Here is a 25885-nt window from a genome sequence, read left to right as displayed (position 1 = left end):
TGTTGCACTCTGTTTATTGAAAATAAGGGAGATGGATCTTTGGTTGTTTATTATATTAATATATGGTACTGAGTTAATCAGAGGCCTCCATCTTCTACAGCACTCTACTATGACAGCCGCTTTTTTTTCAACTATTGCATGCTTCCTTTCGGCATTAGTTAATGTTCTTGAAAAGAAGGCAATTGTCTCTTGCTTGGGTAAGTGGGAGAGTTAATGCAGTGCAATTGTGTATCCACTTAGCGTAATAAGCAAATAAACCTATCATTTGGTTTAGCTCTTTTAACGATCTTGACTCAGGCATATTTATCAGTGCTTCGTATCTTTTTAAGTCTTTCTTTATAGTTCCATTTTCAATAATATGGCCTAAGAATTCGATATGAGTTTTTTTAAAGTTACTCTTTTCTTCGTTTATCTCAATGTTAGCGATTTTAGCTGCGTGTAGAAAGCGACTAAGATTTTTATCGTGCTCTTGGGCATCTTTTCAACCGATAATTATATCGTCGAGATAAGCGTATGTGTTTTCAAGTTTATTGTCCTGAATGAATTCATCCATTACTCGTTGAAAGATTGGTACCGCGTTTGTACATCCAAAGGGTATGCGTTTGAACTCATATAATTTGCCGTTAGCTTCAAATGCGGTTAGTTTGTAATCTTCAGGTCGTATTCTCTTGATGATACGCCAATTTGATATCAATTGTGCTAAAAATTTTATGGCCTGCTATTTTAAGTATCAAGTCATCGATTCGTGGTGTAGGATATGAATCGAGCGGAGTGTGTAAATTAATTGGATTTGAATAATTGATCACTAGGCGATTTTTATTTCCTGTTGATACTACAAAACATTGAGCTCGCCAAGGGCTGCAGCTTACTTGAATTATATCTTTTTTTAGTACGCGGTTTAATTCATCTGTTATGACGGATATATTTTTGGGAATACGTCGTGAGGTTGTAGTTACTAGTTTTATTTTGTTAATATTGATTCCAGGTATTAAGGCGTATGTTGAACATTTCATACTTTTTGTTGCTAAACAGAATTTTAGAGGCACTTTGTTTCCTTTAAAATTGATGGTAATTGAGAAATGACATGTTAATACGTCCATTCCGATAATTACTGGTGCCACCAAGTTGTCCACAGCGAGAATTGTACTTTTAATTTTTCGCTAGCCAATAATAATGAACCATGGAAGATACCTTTAACTTTTAATATCGAGTTGTCTGCCAGTGATACCTTTGAGGTAGATTGAGTATCGTATGAAAATTTCCATTGTCGAAGAAGTCCTGATGTAATAAAAGTTTTCTTGGACCCAGCATCTAACAGTGCAAATGTTAGATTTTTGTTTATGGTAACGTTAATTAGTCTATCAGGTGAGTCAATTGCTGCTATGACCGTAGATATTATTGTGTTATCATCCTTTTCGTTATATTCTTTAACAACTGCTGCTTTGGTGTAAGTTTTGTTTTCTTTCTTAGAAAGACAGACAGTTACCCAGTGGCCCTTTCTATGACAATGTGTACATGTAGAGTTTCGTGCAGGGCATTTGGTTTTTGATTAAAAGAGCAAAGTTTTTGGCGCATCATGATCGCTGTCGATCGTTTTTGATACTTGTTATCAAGACTTTTGATTGCATCGTCGTATGATGTAACATCCTGAAATATCGTAAAAGCCTTTACTCCGCATAGAACGAATAAGACTTGAAGTTTACAGTCCTCTGGGATTGTGGCTTTATCCTGATAAATTAATAGCATTTTTTTCCAGTATATATAGTCTTCTTTGTTTGAAGAACAGATGTTTGTAGGTAATCAGATAGAGCAGTAGTAAAATTAAAAATTTGCAAAAACATCATTGCTGTTAATACTGTTTCACAACAAGTCGACTTAAAAAATTTTGAGCTGTCTTCTTACCCAATTTGAAAAATTATTAGTAATAGAAATTTAATTTCAAGTGTTAATACAATTTGCACATATAAAAATTGCTTTCTGATGCCATTCTTGATTCTTTCATTCCATATATCGCTACAACAAATATCTTATTTAAATTAAAAAATAACCGCATCATTTTTAGATCGCCATCGAGTTTTACTAAACCGCCATCGAGTTTTACTAAACCGCCATCGAGTTTTACTAAACCGCCATCGAGTTTTACTAAACCGCCATCAAGTTTTACTAAACCGCCATCGAGTTTTACTAAACCGCCATCGAGTTTTACTAAACCGCCATCGAGTTTTACTAAACCGCCATCGAGTTTTACTAAACCGCCATCGAGTTTTACTAAACCACCATCGAGTTTTACATTTATCAAGTTCTGATTTTCATAACTATTGAGTATTTTATAAGATTCTTTGAAAAAAACAAATAGTTCTTGAAGAAGTCCAATAAAAGAAATAACTGTAACAGAACAAAAAGTAGTTTGTTGTAAGACTAGATTTAACACAAGCATGAATATGCCTTGGGAGCACTTCCTTGAGTTTTGCTTGAACTCCTTTATAATCGCCATTTATGTAGACAACACCATTAAAAGTGTATGCTACACAATTATCTAAGCTAATGTTCATAGTATTTAAAGTTAATTTTATTAAATCAAATTAACCCTGCCCTGAATATAAAATCACGTTGTTTAAAGCTACAACTCGTTCCACAACTTCAACTATAGACCTGGTGGAGTACAGTTCTGTCACTAATATACTGCAAAATAAATAAACATAGATCATGGGTATATAAACCCATAGAGGTATCCATAGCAATTGAATAAATACCAGCGGAGTTTACTTCTTTAGAGATTTTTAATAATAATTGTTTACAAATATTCTGAGTAATGTTTGTTACAGTTGTCAGACTTAAAAAACCAACAAATTTCCTCTACCATTTTACCATATAACATTAATTAGGTTCAACACACTAAATCTAAAATAATTTTAACATTATAAACTATTTTCAATATATTCAAACTATTATTTTAATAATTACTAAAGTAATGTAATATTCAAGAAATTAAAAAATAATGCAATTATGAAATTAAATTACTAAAATTAATTAAAACTACAGGTACCTATTTGGTAGGGGGCCCATGTCTTACAATTTTTAAGAGGGCCTACCAGTTTTTCCCGGTATTCCGGTGTAACAAAACGCGCCTGCTTATTAATAATAAAAAAAGCGCATATTTTGTTGTATAGGTAAAAATAAACAGAAAATACGGCATTTCTTGTAAGTATTTAGCCGAATGAATTATAAAACGGAACAGATGTAATGTAAGTTTTGTAATTTTGCTTTAGATTTCATATTGACATTAAAAATGAAATTCGGCAGTACTTTGTGATGTGCTACATAAATACTTTCATGACAAAAAATGTTTCTTATAATAAAAGGAACAATATTTGATGCAGATATTAATGCAATTGACTCTTCATAAAATTATTGTAATCCTAATTTATATGTATATATATATATATATATATATATATATATATATATATATATATATATATATATATATATATATATATATATATATATATATATATATATATATATATATATATATATATATATATAAACTTCATAAATAGTTTGTTTGTTGTTTTTTTTTAAAAAAGTTCCGGCTATAAGATCTATATAATCTTCTATCACATACTTTTGGTTGCTTTTATTTTATTTTTCTAGACTTAAAATTCTAAACGTTTACATGTGGAGATTTTTTTTAATTTACAAACAAACAAACAAACAAACAAAAAACAAAACAAAACAAAACAAAACAAACAAAATAAAACAAAATATATTTAAAATAATTGCGGTGTCCTACAAATAACCGCTGTTTATCGGTGTCTACCGAAAATCGCGGTTTCTTACTTTCGCGGTGCTTTTTGACAAATTTAACTATTGACTTTCAAAAAGTTTTACACTCATTTAAACTTTTTTGCTGAGTAAAAGCAATTTTTTTTTTTTGTTCACCCGTCCTATAATTTGCAGTCGTATTTTTAATTGCAACTGTTTGCAACTTAAAACCGTTTGCAATTGCAACGGTTTTGCAATTATAAACAACCTGGTAACTAAATACCTTATCGAAATTTATGACGTCACAGCACGTGTGCACGCGTTGAGTATAAAATCTCAAGAAAAATATCGCCGACTATAAAAATAATACTACAGCAGAATTTAAAGGATTTCGAAGATAACAACTTTTGATAAAGACGAAGGATATGTATGAGATTTAAAGATATATTTTAGTTTCGACGCGTTATAAGTATGTCTGGGCTTGGTAGAGGTGGCAGAGGAGCCTTGCTCTTAAAGGTAAGTGTTAATTAGAGTTTTGCTCTATTAGTTAAGTGCAAAATTTTAAAATAATAAATCACAATGATACAGTAAAGTTAGTATATATATATATATATATATATATATATATATATATATATATATATATATATATATATATATATATATATATATATATATATATATTTATATATATATATATATATATATATATATATATATATATATATATATATATATATATATGTATATATATACATATACATATATATATATATATATATATATATATATATTTATATATATATATACTTATATATATATATATATTTATATATATATATACTTATATATATATTTATATATATATATACTTATATATATATATTTATATATATATATATTTATATATATATACTTATATATATATATATTTATATATATATATATATTTATACATATGTATACATAAATTATATATATATATATATTAATTATATATATATATATATATTTATACATATGTATATATAAATTATATATATATATATATAAAAAAAGAGAGAGAGAGAGGTAGGTACTTTGATAAAAAATTCAATATAATAATACAGTTACAAAACTTATACTGTTAGAAGAGCTTAATGAGAGCTTTCTAATGACACCTCATTTGTCTGTCTATGTTAATTATGACGATTTTTTTTCTGTGTGTAGATGGGGTAATTTCTGCTATAGAAAATTAAGAAAAACTGTGACCAAATTTTGTGTTACTGGCACTAAAAACTGCATGACTAAAAAACTGACTGAGATAATGAAATAAAATTTAAAACAGTGATTCATCATTATTATATATTTTTTTTAATACATTTTTTATGAATCAAATAATTTTCATATCAGATACAAAAACAAAGTGGAGTGGGGGTGAATTTTGACGAGTGTGCATTTTAAAAATTCATAGTTCACAAACTAAGTGCAAAAGAAGACTAATTTTTGTAAGGTGTATGACTCATTACATAAACTTTATGTTTAAGGTAAATTACTAGTTTGCTGAAGGAGGCTCATATTAATATTAATTATTAATATAATATTGAAATCTTTTTAAAATTGAGTAAAATTGACAACAACATAAAGTTAAACAAAATTATTCATAAAAAATTTTAAGTTCAAAAGAACAAAGTTAAGCTAAGTCTTGAGCTCTAAGTATTTTTTCTAAACCTAAAATAGTAAATTCTAATGTCAGGCTCTTCCTCTTACAACTTTTACTTCCCGGTTAAATGCACTTCTGCAGTGCTCTGTGACATGACTGTTAGGACTTCTTGGGGCACCTAAAAATAAAAATAAAATAAGTAAGGTTTTGTTATAAAGTTTCCTTTTGTCTCAGGAATGACAGTCTCTGTCAATCCTCGTCTTTAACAAAGTTGCAGAAGGAGGTGTCTTCAGCTTAACAGGGAGAAGTGATGCCCTGGCTAGTGGAAACTTGTAGTCTTCACTTAAAAAATAACAATCCGATCCCAGCTATAATGTATGTCTTTTAAAACACTAGATTTTTTTGTTAACTCTCAGAATTAATAGTGTTAATGATGAAACTTTACATTCATTTCATTAAATTGGTGAGTTAAATATTTAGCTGTCTCTGTATCATTTCTGTTCTGTTGTAAAAAAACATTGTACACAAAACCATTTAAAAGTAATTTATCCTTGTGGGAGCCAAGAAGATCTTTAAAGTTTTTTGCCTTTTTAATTATTTTCTCCATGTCACAAAAACAAGTTATAGAAAAAAACTGAAATAAAAAAAGTGATTTTATATATTTACTAATTAACAAGGTAACTTTATAAAAGCAAAGAAAAACTACAAAGTATTATTTTTTAAATAAATCTTTGAATTAGCAACTAATTTATGATAAATAAGACATTGCTATTTTAATTATGTTGTTATTAATTTATTAATTATTAAGCCATTTAAGCTAAGCACAACACCTTATTATCATTATAACTAAGTAAAAAAAAAAAGTCAAGTTTTATGAAAGTTGTATTTAACCATATTTTGTAATTTTGTAGTTTAAGAAACTAGTGTTTAAAATATTTATTCTAAAAGAGATGGTGTAAAATAAGCCTAGACCCATTTTGGATTGTGCAATACTACAAATGCCCTTTTTCAGTATCGATAATAAGTTACTTGTGGGTAAGTTTGTGAGAAACTTTTATTTTTAAAGTTAAGTAATTTATTTACATAAAATAAAAATTAAAGTTAATTAGATACATATATGCTCATGCAGATTCAATAAAAAAATGACTATCTAGCACAAAAGCAAAAAAATTTTAAATGAAAACTTACCTTGTATTGAAAATCAAATATTTCACTAACAACACACTGGATGCTGGATTTCCAAGTTATTTATATAAAGATTAGGTATTCAATGTTGAAATGAAAACAAGCCTATTTTGAAATGTAGAGAATTTAAAGAGCAGTCTCGTTTTAAAAACACACATTGTCCAGAGATGACTAAAAATCAGGTTTATATAGTGTATGATAAACCAAGGGCTATTTCCGGCTCAAGTTACAGCTGATAATAAAGTACCTAATATATTGTCTGCAAAAATCAAAGCTCAAAAAGGTTTTCTACAAATGTCTAATATACAAATATCTTTATTTATATTTATTGTTAAGGAACATGATACTGTTGCTGATAGGATTAACAACAAATCAGACATGATTGTTGCTACTCAACTTACCCCTAGTAAGTGACCAGCGCCCCGGCCCCGGCTAAAAACAGAGGTTTTTGCAAACCCGGCCCCAGCTAAACAAACACAATTTGCAGGGGTGCTAGCCGGGGCTGGATTTTTGTTGTTGTTGTTGCTGTTTTTTATTTTATTTTGTTCAAGTTAAAATTTGTTAAGAAAGTTTAAGAAATTATAAGAAAAAGTCACAAAAATAATATATACAAATATAATATAATTCATAAATATTTACAATGACAAATAAGAAAGAACAAAGTAGATCAGATGGATATATGGTGTCTTTAAAAGATAGGAAAAGAAGCAATGATCTTAGAGAGAGTATCAGAGTAGTAATTATATTTATAGTGTGTATCAGAGAAAATGATAATGATGCCAATGATTAAAATGATGATGATGATCATTGTCATTATCATCATAATCATCTTAATCATCATCATCAACTGTTGGCTTGATGATGATGATGATGATGATGATGATGATGATGATGATGATGATGATGATGATGATGATGATGATGATGTAGAGATGATGATGGTGATGACGATGAGATGATATATATACCTTTATATAAAATATATCATGAATTTTAAATAACAATAATATATTTATAAGGAATATCAATAGCAATGCAGCCCCGATCACAAACCCGGCCCTGGCCCAGGCTATGTTTTATCAAACCCGGCCCCGGTCAAATATCAACCCCGGTCGTTTACTACTTACCCCACCCTCCCCTATTTTTATGATTGATTATGGTAGAATATATTATACTGATTCAGAACCATCGTTTACTACTTACCCCACCCTCCCCTATTTTTATGATTGATTATGGTAGAATATATTATACTGATTCAGAACCATCAGAAAGTACTCTGATTTGACGTAAAAGTATAAAAATCACACAAAAAATGCACTGTTTTTAATAAAACCTACCAAATTTACAAATATTTTAACCCTTAAATGTATAGTGTTGCAGAAATTCAACATACTTATTTTTTACTTATAAAGCGTTTTTAAAATTAGGATATAAGTAATGCATGGTGTTGGCCTATTGATACATAGGTATACTAAAATGTGCACATAATTTTTTATATTTTCAAAATCACTGCTCAAGAGAGGTTTTCGTCGCATACATTTTTCAGAGTTAACTATTTTATTTGATTATCTTGTGATTTTTGAAGTAGATAATGCGTTTTTTTATGGACAAATAAATTTATTTTTGTTTTTCTATAGGTTGGTCTTTATTTTAAAAATTATTTGTTGTTATGAATTTAATGTTATAGTGAGTAATGATATAAAGTTTATATGTTGCAAAAATGCTACTTTATGCATTCTAGTCTTTGTTTATTATAAGAATTATTATCTTATTATGTATTATCTTTTTTTTCTCTCTCTTCTTAAATAGTGCTAAATGTATGTTGTCTTATGTATGTAGTGTGTGTGAATTTAGTCAACAAATCAAAATTTAAAAAAATATTTTTTAACTAAAATTATGTCAAACAAAATTAAAATGAAGATAAACATGAGCACGATAAAGAAGATGACTAGCGTGATGAAGATAATATAACATCAAAAAATGAAGAAAAATATGAAACATACTCTCAATCTATATCAAAAAATTTAGCAAAAAAAAAAAACAAACAAGAACTTAATCTTGACAGATGATCAGCTTAAATTTTATGGAAATGATAGTCTTCCAAGTGAATTTTTTGACATGAGATCAACCTATAAATGTTTTCAATACTTTTTTTCAGATGGCTTGCTGCAAATGATTGTAAATCAATCAAATTTATACTCAGTACAGACTAACATTAGTAAGCCATTAAATTTAAATCTATCAGAACTGAGACAATATATTGGTGTTATTATTTACATGTCAGTATTACGACTACCTAAGGTGCGATCATATTGGTCCCCAGAGTTAAAAATTAGCAGGGTTAAAAACTGTATGACAGTTAATAGATTTAAGAAAATTCGCCAGTTTATTCATTTCAATGATAACACTAAACATTTACCTCGAGGAAATCCTTCACATGATAGACTACACTAAAATAGATTACTTATTGATCATCTCAACTTGAAAAGTTCTACGTTTTCTCTGGAAGGTCATTTGTCAGTATATAAACAGTTATGTTCCACAAAAGTTAGTCATTTTTTGAAGCAGTATATTCCAATGAAACCATATAAGTGGGGTTATGAATTATTTGTACTTTGTGGAGTTAGTGGATTTGCTTATAAATCTGAAGTTTATTCTGGTTAAGAAAACAAAAGAGCAGTAATAGATTAACCAGGTCTTGGAGTTTCTGCAAATGTTGTGGTAAGATTATCTACCATTATCCCAGCAAGTTAAAACTACAGACTATACTTTGATAGTTACTACACATCTCCAGCTCTATTAGCATATCTAGCTAAAATAGGTATACTAAGCTTAGGGACTGTACGTCGCAATAGAATACCTGATTGCAAACTTCCAACCAAAATAATAATTAAAAAAGATGCTCGAGGAACATTCTATGAGTTTGTTGGAGATGTAAATGGAATAAAAATAAGTTCCTTGGTCTGGAAAGACAATAAAACAGTTAGTCTGTTGTCCACATATGCAGGCCAGCTACCATTGACAACCATTAACCGCTTTGACAAAAAAAAAACAAAGAAAAAGATAGACATTAGCTGTTCATTTGTTATAAAAGAGTGCAACCGTCACATGGGAGATTTGATGGATGGTATAATTGTATAATGGTATAATGATTTGATGGATGGTATAATTGCAAGACACAAAATTATATTAAAAAGCAAAAAATAGTATATGCGTCTTTTTTATCTTTTCATTGAAATGACATTAGCAAATTCATGGATTCTTTATAATAGAGTATTAAGTTCTAATCAAAATTACCACAAAAAAAAGACATTTTTTGAGTTTAGGAAAGAATTGTCTTAAATGTTTGATTTAAAAATTTGTTTAATGAAAGTTGGACAAAAAAATACAATAAAACAAGGTCGCCCTAGCAATGGTACATTAGAAGAAATAATGTAAGCCAAAAAAAAGAGTAAGTTATCTCATTTTGCGCCACCAAAGAAAGTTCGCCTAGGTCAAGTAGGGCATTGGATAACTTGGACTGATGGACGAGTCAGGTGTAAACTTCCTAAATGCAAAGGATATGCACAAACTTTATGTGAGAAATGTGGGGTGCATTTGTGCTGCAGTAAGAAATTTTTTTAAAACTTATACTTCTCAATAAATTTATTTTGATGTTTATGATTTAATGTTGCAGATATGCAACCCATCTTTATTTAAAAAAAAAATTGTTTTAACTTTAAAATCTGGTTTCAAACTTTTTTTAAACGAATTAGCCAATTATTATACATATTGTTGATTTTTTCTGATGTTTTCAAAAAATCACACATTTAAGGGTTAACACTGTTTTTATTTTGAAATTAATAATTTAATTTAGAAATTCTTCTTTTAATTATGTGACTCAAATTTTATTGTCGTTAAAATTTAAGTTTATTTATGTTTAATTTAACGCACATTTAAAGATATAAATACATTGAGTGATAAATAGCTACTGGCGCTAAAAAATGTACATTCATTGACTGACGAATAAGGATTGGCACAATAAATGTACATGGTTTGGGTCAGGGTTAGGTTTAGGGTCAGAGATCTATCAGCTATTGATGCATTTTGCATTTTCAAACAGTTTTGCTTTAAAGTGTCAATAAAAACTAGGCTTTTTTAGAGATGTATTTGAAAAGGAATTTAAGCGTAACCAAGTATGAAAAAGATTGCAATATTGTAAATCTTTCTCACTCTCTATTCCCCCCCATTTTTTTATCTATCAGGCTGGCGTAAATTTAAACTTGTGTTACATTGTTTCCTGCCAAAGATGATGAATGCTGGATCTTTTTGAATCTACTCATTGAATTTTGATTGTCCTCCTTAATAATGACTATGTAAGTCTTCCTTTTACCTCCTAATAAGTATACGGCTTTAGAACAAGTTGTGCTGATTTTTATAATTACTATTATCCTTGTTGAGTTTAATTAAGTATACTAAAACTAACCTGTTTGCATATTTTATTTTACATATTATATGAAGAATAAAGCCTTCTATGTTGGCTTAGAATTAATTATAAACTATTAATTTCACTACACAATTTATTCTTCATATAATAATATGTAAACTAAAATATACAAACAGGTTAGTTTTAGTTTACACATAACTGAACTCAACAAGGATAATAGTAATTATAGGAATCAGCACATTCTACCATACTAAAAAACAAAATAAGTAAATAAGTTTAAGTAGTCATTTAAATATTTAGGAGGATTTCAATATCTTCCTGAACAACAAGGGACTGATTCTTCAATAGAAATTCCAATAGGATTTGTTGGAGAGAGAGTAGAAAAGTTTTGAGATCTTTTCGGATGGAAAGGCTCTGGTAAATGGATTCTATCAGGTTCATTGGAGTTATATTTGTAGTTTTTATTTCTGTCATTATCACTGATTATATCAGCCATTAGTGTGAGATATTTTTTAGCAACAGTGGTCTCCATTCTAACATGTGAATAACTACTACTCACCTCTAAAAGCAGAGGTTCACATTTGCTGTGTGGAACATGTCTTTTACAAAATACAGGACCCAAATTAGTTAACCATGTAGGAACAGAGTGTCCATTAGAAGAAAGTCGACTGAATCTGAATAATTGTTCGTTAGGTTCAGCATTAGTAGAATTGCAAAGTAAGAAACGCATTGAGTGAAGGACATCGGGTAAACCTATTCCATTCCTTCCTAATCAAATACAGTTTATAAATCCAAAGATATGCGTATCTATGTATAAGTGTTTGTGATGAGCGCATGTGAATAAGTGTGAGTGTATATGTATGTATGTATATATGTATACATGGATGTGTATGTGTATGTTTGTATATATTTATATGTGTATATATATGTGTGCGTGTGTATGTAAGTATATATATTTATATATATATTTGTGTGTATTTATATATATATTTGTGTGTATATATATATGTATATGTGTATATATGTATATATATATGTATATATATATATATATATATATATATATATATATATATATATATATATATATATATATATACACATATGTATATGTGTATATATGTATATATGTATGTGTGTATGTATATATGTGTGTGTGTGTGTATGTGTATGTATATATATGTATATGTGTATGTATGTGTGTTTATATATGTGTCTATATATGTGTGTATGTAACATAATGTGTGTATGAACATAATTTTATATTCTGATATTTTCATAATTACTGTCGTGTAAGGCTTTTATATAACCAACTTTATTAATATATTTGATTATCTATTTGAGTTTATAAATCACAGTATAGTATAATCACATTAACAAAATATGATAATAATATAAATCACATTAATAAAAGGTGTATGTGTGTGACTAATACTAAATGACTATTATTCTTTTTATGATTATTGTAATTATTTTTATTGTTGTCATTTTATTTTTATTATTATCATTATACTTTTATCATTGTATTGTTATTATTGTTACTACTACCACTCTTATTTTTATCATTATTAGTATTTTACTCCTTTAACTTTTAATGTTTGCTTTGTTACAGCTGTGGACGATTATGACTATTAGCATTAACAATATATTTAGTAGCTTTTATTTACAAGGTTTTTACTTAAGATTAGTACATGTACTATTTGTAAACTTCCATGAATGTAACAACTATTTCAGAATATATGAATTGATTAATGTAAAACATGTTCCCAGTTCATGGTAGGTAAATTTTTTGATTTGAGGGCAAAAAAAGTTGACTGATTCCGAATAATCGTTCATGAGGTATAGCGTTAGTAGAATTGCAAAGTTAGGAACGCATAGAATGAAGGACATTGGCTAAAACATGTTTCTAGTTCATGGTAGGTAAATTCCTTTCCAAATTATGCCATTGTAACTTTCACGCTGACCATTACCCTGAGGATTATAAGGAGTAGTTCTACTCAGGTTGACACCTTGAGAATTAAGAAAATTCTGGAGCTCTGTAGATATTAATCTAGTGCCTCGATCTGAATGTATATAAGCTGGCATACCGTATAAAGTGAAAAGTTGAGTTAAACATTTAATTATGGTTGAAGTAGAGCTATCATGACAAGGAAATACAATGAAAATCTTGAAAACTCATCAACAACTGTTAAAAAATATTTGTTGCTAAATAAAAACAGAATAGGTCCTTTAAAATCTATGCTTAGTCACTCAAAAGGTTAAGTAGATTTTATTTAGGTTTTAATTCAGCACAAATTTGACATGAAGAAATGTTTTTTTTTTATATCATCAATTAAAAAAGGCAGATTTTTAGTTTTTATAAAATGATACATTCTGGTGATTCCAGGGTGGCAAAGAGATTCACGTAGTTTCTTAAGAAAGGGTATGTTTATAGCAACAAGGTCTAAAGAGGGCATCAGCAACAAAATTGTTATGTCCAGGACGACAAACTATATCATAGCTGTACAAAGAAAGTTCTATCCAACATCTCAGAATCTTGTCAATCTTAATTTTTCCACTCATGTTATTGTCAAACATGAAAGAGACAGAGCACTGGTTGGGGACTAGAGTAAAATGCTAACCAACAAGGTACTGCTTCCATTTTCGATATGATTAGAAAATAGCATAAGCTTCCTCTCAATAGAAGAATGTTTTTTTTTTCAGTAGGTGAAAGTTTGCGAGAGAAAAATGGTCTTCCAGCCTGATTAAGGGAAGCCGCTAAGGCAAAATTGGAGGCATCTGTTTCCACCTCAAATAATATTCTCTCATCAATAACTTGTAGAGCTGATTGAGAGATTAATTCTTTCATTTCATTGAAACATTTAATAGCTTCAGTTATAGTTGTTAACCAAAAGATTTTATACAATTAAGGAAAAAAATTCTTTCGGAAGAATATTGAGAATCAAGATTTTTTTTTTCGTAGCGAATTTTGAGAATCAAGATTTTTTTTTTCGTAGCGAAAAAAAAACCGTCGATGTTTATTTTGCAAATGCTACTTACAAAATGTAGCCTTTCGCAAGTTGAATTACGAAATAAAACTATTTTGCTACATACGAAAGTAGGGCTTATGGAAGTTGCACTTGTAAAATGAGCTCTTTCGCTAAATGTTTTCAAGTCTATTAAAAAATTTTTTTCGTCAAATGAATATATTTTTAAAAAATAAAATTTTTATATACCAAAATGTTTATAATAAAATTTTATTTTCAGTATTGCAACATATGAACATTTTAAGATTTTATTTTTTAAAATAATGATAAAAAACCAAATTTCTTTCGAAATCAAACTCTTTCGCACCGCAACTTGCAAAACAGTTCTTATCAGAAAAAAGCTTACGAAACGCGGCATAATAAATATAATTAATTACGTTTTGTGAATCAAATACGTATAATTAAGTAATTAAAATACTAATTTTTTATATGATATTGATAAGATTCAGTTTTTAACTTCTATAAAAAAAATCAAGACTTTCATAAAATATGCTTTTTAGAATGTCATTTAATGAATAAGAATTAAATAATGAAGATAACTTGAACAACGTTAACATACGAATGCAATTGCGAAACTGGGAAACAATTCCTTTGTTGAAATCAAAAAAACACCTAATTTAAGTGATGAATGTTAAAAATTAATTATATAATAAAATGCTTAAAAATAGCTCTTACTTGTTATCAAATAGAATAATTTTATGTTTAGCCAGTTTCAATTTTTTTATTTTTGAGGTGCTCTGTTATATGCGCTTTCGCCTTTATTACCTCAATAACAGCAAGTAAATTTTTAAAAATTTTAAAGACATCCTTTTCAATGATTTTTTCTAAAATGTTTTCCTTAATAAATAAAAGTCAGAAAGGTAGTGATAAATTAATTGCAAGATTCAGTAAGAACTGACAACAGTTAAACAATACTTAAAGTTCAATTAAACTTTGTAATGGAACCAAATATTTTACTAAGTTTTTATATATGAGAATATAAATAGTAAACCTCCATTTCTGCTAAGCCAAAGGCAATAAACAACCAAAAGTTGGAAGTAAACCAAAGTTGGTACTTGGTAAATATAAGTATGTATAAACACTGGCATAGAGACATGTTGCAGTGGGAGCGTTGCCCCTTCCCTCAAAACTAACTCAAAGTTTCAGTTTCTTCTATTTACATTTTAGCTGCGTTAGGCTACTTAATTTTGTTTTCAGCACCCCTTTCCCCTGCATACTATTTTTCTAATTTTTTCTAGGTCACTGTGTGTGTATATATATATATGTATGTATGTATGTATGTATGTATACCTGATATACAATTATTTAACAACATTATTTTATTTAAATAATAAATAATAACACTTTTTTGTATAACAGTTTAATGAATGCTTACAAGTCTATTCCATAAGCGCACATTCCAAAATGCTCCTTTCGTAAGGAACTGTTTTGCAAGTATTCTTTCGAAATGATTTGTTTCACAAGTTTATTTTTGTAAATGGTTATTATGGAATTATTATTTATTTTTTTCGCATAATGCGTTACGGAAGGTGAATTTGCGCAAGTACAACTTCCGCAATAGCAACTTAAAATACGGAAAATAAAAGTGCGAAATTTTTGTAAGTTTTTGTTTACGGCGAACAACCCTAGCTTCAGTTGACAGTAGAAAGTTGTCAACTGAAAGTTCAGTTGACTGGAATTAGTATGAGAACATACCAAGGACATGACAGAGAGAAGCACTATCAGTGGGAGCAGGCATTTCAATTAATGGCTTTAAGCGAACTGGATCAGGAGAAAAAAAAGCCGCTTTTTATAAGAAAACCTAGGAAGGTTATACATGAAATAGAGAATAAAGACTTTTCTTTGGGTCAAGAAATTTTTCAAAATTGAAGTCATATTTATTTTTAGGTGTACCACATACAAGCAAGTTATCTAGGTATACAAAGATGTTTTCTAATTTGTTTTCTTGAATAAACTTAGCATTAATGAGGCCAAGAGGAATTCTTTTATATTGGAAAAGATGACCATTGGACTTAAAGGCAGTATAATACTTGTCACTTTCTAGGAGAGGTATTTTGTGATAAGTACTTTTTAAATCAAATGTGCTAAATAATAAATATTTTGAAACAGAGTTAACTAATTCATTGATGTTAAGTAAAAGATAAGCATCAAGTAGTGTAAAGCAATTTATTATTTGTGAGTAATCAATGACCATGCGTCTTTTGTCTCTCATTCCTAGTAACAACTATGACAAGATAAGGAAGGATCAGCCATAGAGACTCTTTTATTAGAAGAGAGTTTATTAAGTTTTTAAAAAGTCACATAATGATTTGCTTATAAATGTGTCAGAGCTTCCAGCGTCAAGAAGAGCTCTTACCTTGGCCCTAGGAATAAAGATATAAACAATAGAGTTAAGTGAGTTGATAGAAGAGCAAGTAATGGAGGTTAAACTTGGTGCATGGAAGTTAACAGCAGCAAATGTGACAAAGTTCTTTGATGATTTGCATACTTTCTTGAAATATCTTTTCTTACCACAATTGTTACATTCTGCATCTCTGGCAGGACATGATTTTTTAGGGTGACGTTTACTTCCACTGAAATAACAAAGTCCACTAGGCTTAGTAGAAACTGAAGCAAGCTCAGTAATACGTTCAGAATTTTTAACAATTGTAGAAGATCAGTTTGAAGACTTGACAAAATCTGTTGTAGCAGTAAATAAAAATGAGTTCAGTTAATTCGATTGCCTAAAAATGCACTCGACAATTTTTTAGTGTCATATTTGAACGGGAACAAATATTTTGAATTGTTAAGGAAAGTTTGTATCCTTGTTTTCAATTTATCTCATAGTAAGTTTGCTGTTGAGCGAGGTTTTATTGTCCACAATGAGCTTTTTATTGAGAACATGCAATAAACCTCAAAAAGTTGCAAGTAAGCTCATCCTTGATATATCCAATATAAAAGGGAAAATGTTATTACTAAGAAAACAGAAAAAAATACGCTCATGGCTGATGAAATTATTGGTTCAAGAGAGTGAAAGATATTTAATCATGTATCTTTATCCTAAAAAAACATTTTAGTATTCAAGTAGAAGAATCTAATCACATGGAAATATTAGTTAAAGCAACCCTCGGAATTAGGAAAAATGAGGTCGGCAATAAATTGCTGACCTTAATCTTTTAGAGATCGACCAAAAAAAGTTGATACAAAGATCTTACCAAAAATCATAGAAACAAGGTTGGCATTGCTGAACCGACCATAATTCCTTGGAATTATGGTCGGCATTTAGGTTTTAGGCTTTAATGCCAACCATTTATGGTTGGCATTAAAGCCAACAATTTCAGGCAAAAAGTAAAAGAAAAGCAAACCCTTATTGAACAGCTGGATAATGCTATTGTTAAATTAGAAACATATTTAAAAAAGAGTTTAACTAAAAATAGGTCCGATTCTTACAATAAAAAAGTTATTATTACAAGAAAAAGGTTATTACTACGTTTTTTGTTATTTTTTTAAAACTACATTTTATTCTAGCTAGTAAAAAAGCTGTTTTAAAAAACTTTATACTATAAAAAATTGTGTTATTAAAAACATATTATTTTCGGTGATAATTCACATATTTTCGTGATAATTCCTATATTTCTGTGATAATTCATATAGTTTAGTTATTTAAAAAAAAAATCTCTCTTTGAATTCTTTTTTTTTTTTACTTATTAAATTTATTCCTATAGTTTTTTTTGTTTAACATTTTAAAGTTGAGAGTATTTTTTTAAGTCATTTTAAGAAATCTTGGAAGAAAGTTTTATTTCAGTAAAGTAGTTTGATTTTTTCGAATATTTTTTTTGTTCAAAGTTTTAAATTTCTTTACTTTAACCATTCAAACAAAAGATTCATATCAATAGTTCTTGCTCTAAACAAGTTTTAGTTTATAGTTATTTTTTATTCAGAAACCTTAATTGTTTAGAATAAATTTATGTTAACAATTATACTCTATTTTATGTGGATACAACTGTTATATATTTTTTTCATAAGTTTATTTAATAAAGATTATTTTTATTATTTATTTTTGTAAAATAATGAACAAAAAAGTTGGAAAAACCCTTTTTCCAAAAAAGTTTTAAATATTTAAAAGAGTAATTTTTAAAAATCTGCACAATAATTAGAGTTTTTAATTAAAGTTAAAGTAAAACACCTAGTACTCCCCATGCACACTTATCTACTTGGTCTCCTAAAAGATCACGTGCCTTTGATTTTAAAGTTACACTTGCTTTACAATTATTTTTAACGTTACAATTGTCAAACTTTTGTCACTTAATGCAAACATCAGAGTTTTTTTTCATACATGATTTCAGAACTTTCTAGCAATTAGTTTTTGATCTGCAGGATTTTTAGTGACCAAGTGGCAATGGCTAAGTGCATGGCAAGTAATATTTTACTCAAGTGATTTATCATAAAAGTCCCATAATTTCATTATCAAACATAAATGACTACCCTATGTTAAGTTTAAGTTTTTGTTCAGTTTAACCTGTATTTTCTTTATATTTAACTAAAGATTGAAAAACAAGATTGTTTTTATTTAATTGAATGCATATTGGTATAATAAACTCTTATCATAAATATATAGTATATTTGTAAGTGTAATTCAAAATGTCAAAATTTATTTAAATATATTGTTAATATATTTTACAAATGAAAATCAAGGTAACCTAGATATTTAATAAAATAGTGTCATGAACTGAACATTGCTGTTAGTTAACCCTTTAACTGTTCCTGCCAAAATAATACACAAATTAAATACAGTCTCTAAATGTCCACTCTGTAATATTATAGTTTCAAGTTCATTGCATCATTTTTAAGCTTGTATTTTTGTTTTAAATATGTTAGAGAAGCAATTCATTTCAATATACATATCGTATTTATCAATAAATTCAATCAAATCGTATTTATATTGCTTAGAGGTGTGAGGTTTGTATCAAACAGATGTGTTTCAAGATTCATAATATGTATTGTGATGTGTTATCACAAAAAGAGTGAATATTGATGCATTTTTATATATATATATATTTTGATACATGCTCTTATACATTTATAATAGGATTCAAACGAAGTAAAAGAATGTTTATTCCTATCTTTAATTTTTTTAATTTAAAAAGTAATTTTTTCTTCTTTTTTTTAAGGCCCTGGAAACACCTATGAAGATACCAGGGCAACCTGTTCAGGTAATTTTTTTCAGATTTCATTGTAATTGTAATATTACGATTTAAAATTTGATTTAAAAGTTTTTTAGTTAGCATAATATAGCCGCTATGTTATAAATTATTTTTGTATACCATTTAATATATAATGCTTGCAGCAAGCAGTAATGGTGTTGATGTCTATCATCTTCCTGCTTCAGGATCAATTTGTTAAACACAAAGCATTCTTGTTTGTCTTGTGTTTAAATTGTGTATTTGAGTTATGTTAAAACAAGTTGCATCACAAAAACCATAAAAATAAATTTATTTTATGTTAATAAAATAATTTTTGTGCATTAAAATTTATAATATAAACACTTATGTCACTAATTTCCTGATTTCTTAATGTTGTAAAGATTGCGTTATTTTTGCAATATAGTTTATAAAGAAATTCTTCGATGAAATTTTTTTAGCTTGAAGTTTTTTAATTTTTAATAATTGATTTTTATTTAAATCGTTATTTTTTTGCTCCACTTTTTAAAATAAGTGAAATTTAAATATGTAAGTGGTTGCTAAAAATGAATGCAACAGGTGCCCCTAAATTTCTTAAGATAAAATAATAGTTTTTGCATAAAATGAATTTTTCCATTGATTATGTCTCTTTTAAGACCAGTTTTTTTTTAACATTTCTTTTGTAAAATTCAGGCTTAACCTTAAGTCTGAGTTAAGTCAGGTTAGTCACATTCTTGACCTTTCTAAATTTGTTTAAATTTTGATATTAAAAATATAACAGGCTTCCTTGTGAGGATCAATAGGAAGTTTTAGAAACAGGTGCAGATCTGTTTTAGCAAATAGAAGGTATTTTAGGCCTTTTTATAAAGCAAGAGTGATCACTCTGAACAAAACTTTTATGACTTCCGGGCACAATAAGTAGAGCTTGCTAACTTTGTACTGAGAGTATAAATTTGCGCTTTTCTCAACAGTTATGGATGGAGAAACTATTACTTGTTTGTTTGATAATTTTACATTAGATGTTTTTGTTAAAGACAAAACTTGTTTAATTAAATAGTTAAGTTTACATTTTGTTAAAAAAAAATTTATATATATATTGTTATACAATTTTTAACTTATTTTTTTATTGAAGTAAACTATTATTGTCTATTAACTTACTTTATTTTCTTTGAAAAAACACAAGTTTCCGTTTCTTACCAACAATAAATGAACTGTTTCAGCATGTCCAATAGTAAAAATTTAAGGTAATAACAAGAATAAGTAAAATCAAAAAATACTAAACTTTGTTCTTTTAAGTTAGCAGTTAAGTTGTTAGTTCAAAATAGTTATAACAAAACTTTATAGTATTTTAAAAGTTATGTTTAAACAAAACCTTTTCAGGAAATGTTTTAATAAAGTTTAAAAAAAATTATTAAATTAAATATTTTTAATAAATATTTATAAGTAATTAACATTTTTAACTTTATTTAATTCTATAAAAATGTTTGCTGAAACCATTATGTCCTATAAGATTTTTTTTAGCTTAATTGCATAAAAATGTTTTTTTTCTTTCTAATCATTATGTGTTTATAATTATTTTAAAGAAACAAAAATTTTATGTTTCATAAAATAGTTTGATAAATCTAATAATGTTTTAACAATAAAACAAATATAGTATAATAATACGAGTTTATTTAAAAAAATTTCATGTAATAGTAATAATAATAATTAAAAAAATCATTAACTTAATAAATTTTGAAACAATTAAGCATTACTTAAATTAAGCTAACATGTAATATTTAGTTAATAGATCAAAACAATAACAAATTACTAACGTCCTGAAAGATTAATTTTTTTGTAATTACTGTCTTGAAAAAAAAGTCTTCTCTTTTCAATTGGCGTTCTATATTAATGAATGGCAGCCCTTCTACTGAGTCAGGAATCATCTTTTTCCTGATATTTTTCTCAACTTTTAAGTTTACTGGATATCCAAATTGTTTTCAATACTTACAAGTTTAGGTTTATATTTTTGTAATAACACCTGATGACTAAAAAATGAGACAAAATTTAAATCAATTTATGTATGCTAAATTCATCCACTTCAAAATTGCATATAATCATTCAGAAATTAGCTAGAAACATAATTTTTTTTTATTTATCCACAAATTTATCTGCCTTTCTGTATAAATAATTTTTATAGACTTTCTCAAACAAATAATTTTTGTCTATTTCCACGATTGGCCCACTGTGTACCTAATATAAAAAAACTTGCAAATGGTCATGAACAAGGTGTCTAAAATAAAATACCCTTGCGTGGACATACAAGACAAAAAACCCCACATGTTTCCTTCCCAGGAAATGTGTGCGGTTTCCTTTGTATGTAAAAATCATTTATTTTTTTTATACATATTTACATCATAGTTCATTAGTTGTATCAGACCAAATAATTTAGATATAGTTAGGTGGACAGTGGCTAATTGAGTGAGAATTGAATTATTTTTGTAAGCGACATGAAGTAAATAAAAAAGAAGTTTAGATGTAGTTGTTTTAAATAAAATTTCAACATGTGCAGGTTATGAGATATGAAGTACCATTTATAAATTAAAAATCAAAATTTTAAAAATAAATTTTATTTTTATTTTTAACTATTAAAGTTTTTATTTTCTTTAAATTTAGAATGGGCATTCATCATCTCTATCGGAAGTTAAACCGGTTGCCATCACAACTGATGCTAATTCAAATGTTCTTACAAATAAAGTGGTAAAAATAGTTATCTGTGGATTAAAATCACAAAGTACTAATAATATAAAATAGTTGAAATTAAAATTAAAGGCTTATTTATAATTTAGAATGGACACTCATCCCCACCGTCTGAAATAAAGCCAGCTGAAAATTTATTGAGTTTGGTTGGTGATGAATTATTATTATTATTTTTAAATTTTTTTTGACAATAACATGAAAAAAAGTTAACAAATATAACTTCAACATAATAAAAGATTTAAATTATCTGAGGTTTTTGTATTCAGCCTAAGTAATAAAAGTATTAAAATTATTGAGTTTTATCTCATTTATTTTAGAATGGACATTCACAACCAGACATTAAGGTATTGGTGAATGTAGTACACGGTACAGCAAATGGGCATGGCATTTTAGCTCATCAACTCTCTAAGCAACTTAGTACAAATTTACCAGAGCAACAAACTCCAGGTTAGTTTTAAGAAATCATGGTGTAGTTAAAAACAATTTTTTGTTGTTGCAGGTTTAAACTTGATTTATTAAAGTCCTATTTTATTAATTAAATTTTTTATATTTATATTGTTCATTTATATTATATTTATGTTTTTAAATTATATTATCCAAATAAAAATATATATTTATGCCAAACATCAAGTTTTCTCTGGTTGAAGAAAAACTGTAAAAAACTCATGAACAAAATTTCTTTTTAGTTAAATGTTAATTTGATAGTTAGTTGTTAATTAAATAGAAGATTTTAAATTTTAGTAGTAGGTAAAATAAGGGTAAACTAATAAAGAAAGTTAATCTTGCTTCTAACAAAATGATAATCTTATTTTAAAAGAATTTTAGAGAACTTATCTTAGTAAGATCTCTAGAATTATCTATATCTTTGCAAAAAAGCCGATGCAGAAGAGTTGAAATTTCTGCTTATGTAAAAATGTAAAAAAGAAAAACAAAAGATAATCACTTTACTTAAAATTCTTTATCAACTTATTAGTAATTTAGATATCTAAACAACAATCATATAGATATATTGAAGGCTATATTTGAACACATAGATAACAATGCTAAAATGCTACTTTTAAGTTTAACAATACAACAACACAAAGTTGAATTATTCTAAAAACAACATTATAGTAATAAAAGTAAAAGTACATTCAGCTATTAAATTAAAGCCTATAAACATCATCTTTAGAATAAACAACTTTGCCTGTTAACTAAGTCAAAATGAACAATTTCTCAACAAACAAAAAAAAATCTAAATAATGCATAAAGTTTAGTTTATTTATTATTTAATTATTATCATAATGCAGGATAAAAATGTTAAAATGTCATCGGTTGGAAAATTGGTAAATAAAAAAGCTGATGTCAATACCGATTCCGATTGTGCAAAAAGGGGCCAATTAAGCTGATGACAATTAATCGGCACATCACTAAGGTCGTGTGTTTTAGTGTATTTTTTAAATTGTTGTTATCTTTCTATGTTTTGTTTATGCTGTTGTGTAATTTTGTGTGTTGTTTATATTGATGTGTACATTTGTGCATTTTTTATGTTGACGTGCATTTTTTTTGTGGTCTTTTTGCTAATTATTTTTATTATTGTTGCTTGTTGCTATTATTTAAGTTATTTCTTCTTTTTTGTCTCATTAAAAATATTTAAAAATATCCTTTGTTTTCTTTTTTCTTTTCTATCACCCTTCTGATAGTCAAATGTTGTGTTATCTAATTCATTCAATATCTCTCATATCAGTTTATTCACTTTTACCCTTTTTTGTGTTATTTGTCTTGCTTTTTTAAATATTTTTGGTCATTTTTATTTTGTTTAATTGTATTTTGGTTGCTATCTATATTACTTTTTTTTGCTTTATTTGTTTATTTTATTAAGGTGTCACTCTAATAACTACTTTTTAACTACATGAGTGACACCGAACCTAATTTTGTAAAATTATAAATCACTTTGTAATTATTTCAATTTTATGGTTAAATGAATGGGTTAAATAAAAAAACAACATAACTCCTAACTGGTTGTCAGAAAGTTTTTCCGTATTTTGTTGACACAAAACAAAGTTAAAATGTAAGACATTTTAACCCCAACCAAACCCTCAGTCGATGTAGCAGCACTCTGTTGCGAGTCAGGCTATAAGATAGTCGATGTAGCAACACTCCGCACAATAAAAAAATAAAATTAAAAACATTGTTTATATTATTAAAAACATTCAGAATGTTTTAATAACGTTCTGGTCAACTAAATTTGCGTTTTTGCGTTTTTTTTAAAAATCGAATAATTTGTAATTAAATTAATGGTATTGACTTTTTTTTTTTTTTTTTTTAAATAATTCACCTCCCCAAAGCCGAGAAGGCCACTACAGATGAGGAGGCTACTTGTGGTTATCACCCTCTCTCAACTCTATAACTCCGAAACACGAACCTTGACGAACAAAGCCGCTGCGCGAAGAAATAAGTTGAGCGCGGTACTGCCAGGGACGTGGTGGGAATCGAACTCGGAACCTCTCGCTTATGAAGCGAGCGCTCTACCACTACACCACTATTGCATAGACTTTTTGACAACACAGAAACGTTGGATGAAAGTCAAAAGTAAAAGTGATGTATTTGTTGGCGAAAGAATCATTTTTTACCTTATCGTACTCCCAAATGTAACAATTTATAGAACTATATATATACATATATTAAAATTAGTATGGTTGATTTGCGGTATTGTATTTATAAACATGGCAAATTTTATTATTAAATTCTTTTCGTTTAGTTTCTTTTATTTTTGTCTCTCAATGAAGTTATGATCGATTTCCGAGTTGCTTGCAAAAATTTGTTAACTTCAAGAGATATATGTACAAAAATTAGAATGTCTAAACAAAATTTGTTTAGTTTACCGATTTTTTTATACACTCAACATCCAGACAATATGTTTATATTTTTTTTAGGAAAAACTTCACCAACTTGCATTTCACCAACTTTACCAGCGTCTGTTTCTCCATCATTACCTACTCATTCAAAAATCCAGGTGTCTTATCTATACATTTGTGCAATTTTTCTGAATAAGTTAGAAGCATTAAAGTTATAATTTAGCATTGTATAATGATTCTGATTTTAATTATTTTTTAAAGTTATTTATATTGTTTTTAGTCTACATCTCCTGTTCCTGTTATTGAGATGGATTCTATGTCTATTACTTCCAGGTAATTATGAGAAAAGTTATATTTTTAGCTATTTTTTATGACATGTAATAATATAATAAGTAAAACTGTTTATATTTTTTTGTGATTATATTTTTAAATATATAATTATAATGTAGTTATAGTGTAATCTATTGTAAAACTGTTTATATTTTTTTGTAATTATATTTTTAAATATATAATTATAATGTAGTTATAGTGTAATTAATGTAAATTATAGTGTAATTTGTACAGTAATTTTAATAATAATCTACTTTATACAGTTTATACATTTTTAATATATTTTTTTTAAATAGTAAAAGCTCTGAAAAAGGAACACAAGGAACCATGTAAGTAAATATGAAAGTTACATAACACTATTACTAAATTTATTCACACTGCAATACTTCACGTAATTAATTTCACAAGACTATTACAAATTTATAGTTTATTTAAATTAGTAACCTGGACCATAAGACTGACAGTAATTTACATCTTGTCTTAACCAAAGTCTATTATTATTCATATCATTATAACTATAATCTTGTTAACTTAACCATTTACTTAACAAGTGTATTTTGTTTTTTAAATTTATATATGTGTATTTATATACATATACTATAATTCTTATCAGGGATGCGGAGTCCTAAAAACGACTCCGGATTTGGTAGTCACAAAAAGATTACTTTATCCTAGTTTTTGGTATTCAGGAGCTCTTAAAAATATAAATAAGTTTATGAACTACTAATAGGAAAAAAGTTAAGACTTTAAGGTTAGAGGAACAATCGTTTTTT

General features: G+C 27.4%; 1 protein-coding gene across 1 annotated transcript in view; it reads left to right on the top strand.

Annotated features, from left to right (window-relative positions):
- The first annotated feature begins 4141 nt into the window (after window positions 1-4141).
- Window positions 4142-25885, top strand: part of LOC100213798 (piwi-like protein 2) — a 43636-nt gene continuing 21892 nt past the window's right edge. The window contains 8 exon segments of the mRNA NM_001309691.1: window positions 4142-4284; window positions 19198-19239; window positions 21862-21945; window positions 22035-22091; window positions 22263-22392; window positions 24861-24940; window positions 25063-25115; window positions 25409-25441. Coding sequence (NP_001296620.1) covers window positions 4240-4284; window positions 19198-19239; window positions 21862-21945; window positions 22035-22091; window positions 22263-22392; window positions 24861-24940; window positions 25063-25115; window positions 25409-25441 — 524 coding nt within the window. The 5' untranslated portion in view covers window positions 4142-4239.

The sequence above is a fragment of the Hydra vulgaris genome, chromosome 05 (genome assembly GCF_038396675.1).
Source record: "Hydra vulgaris chromosome 05, alternate assembly HydraT2T_AEP".
NCBI classification, from domain to species: domain Eukaryota; kingdom Metazoa; phylum Cnidaria; class Hydrozoa; order Anthoathecata; family Hydridae; genus Hydra; species Hydra vulgaris.
The sequence above is the reverse complement of the archived record's forward strand: the minus strand, read 5'-3'. Positions and strand labels throughout refer to the sequence as shown.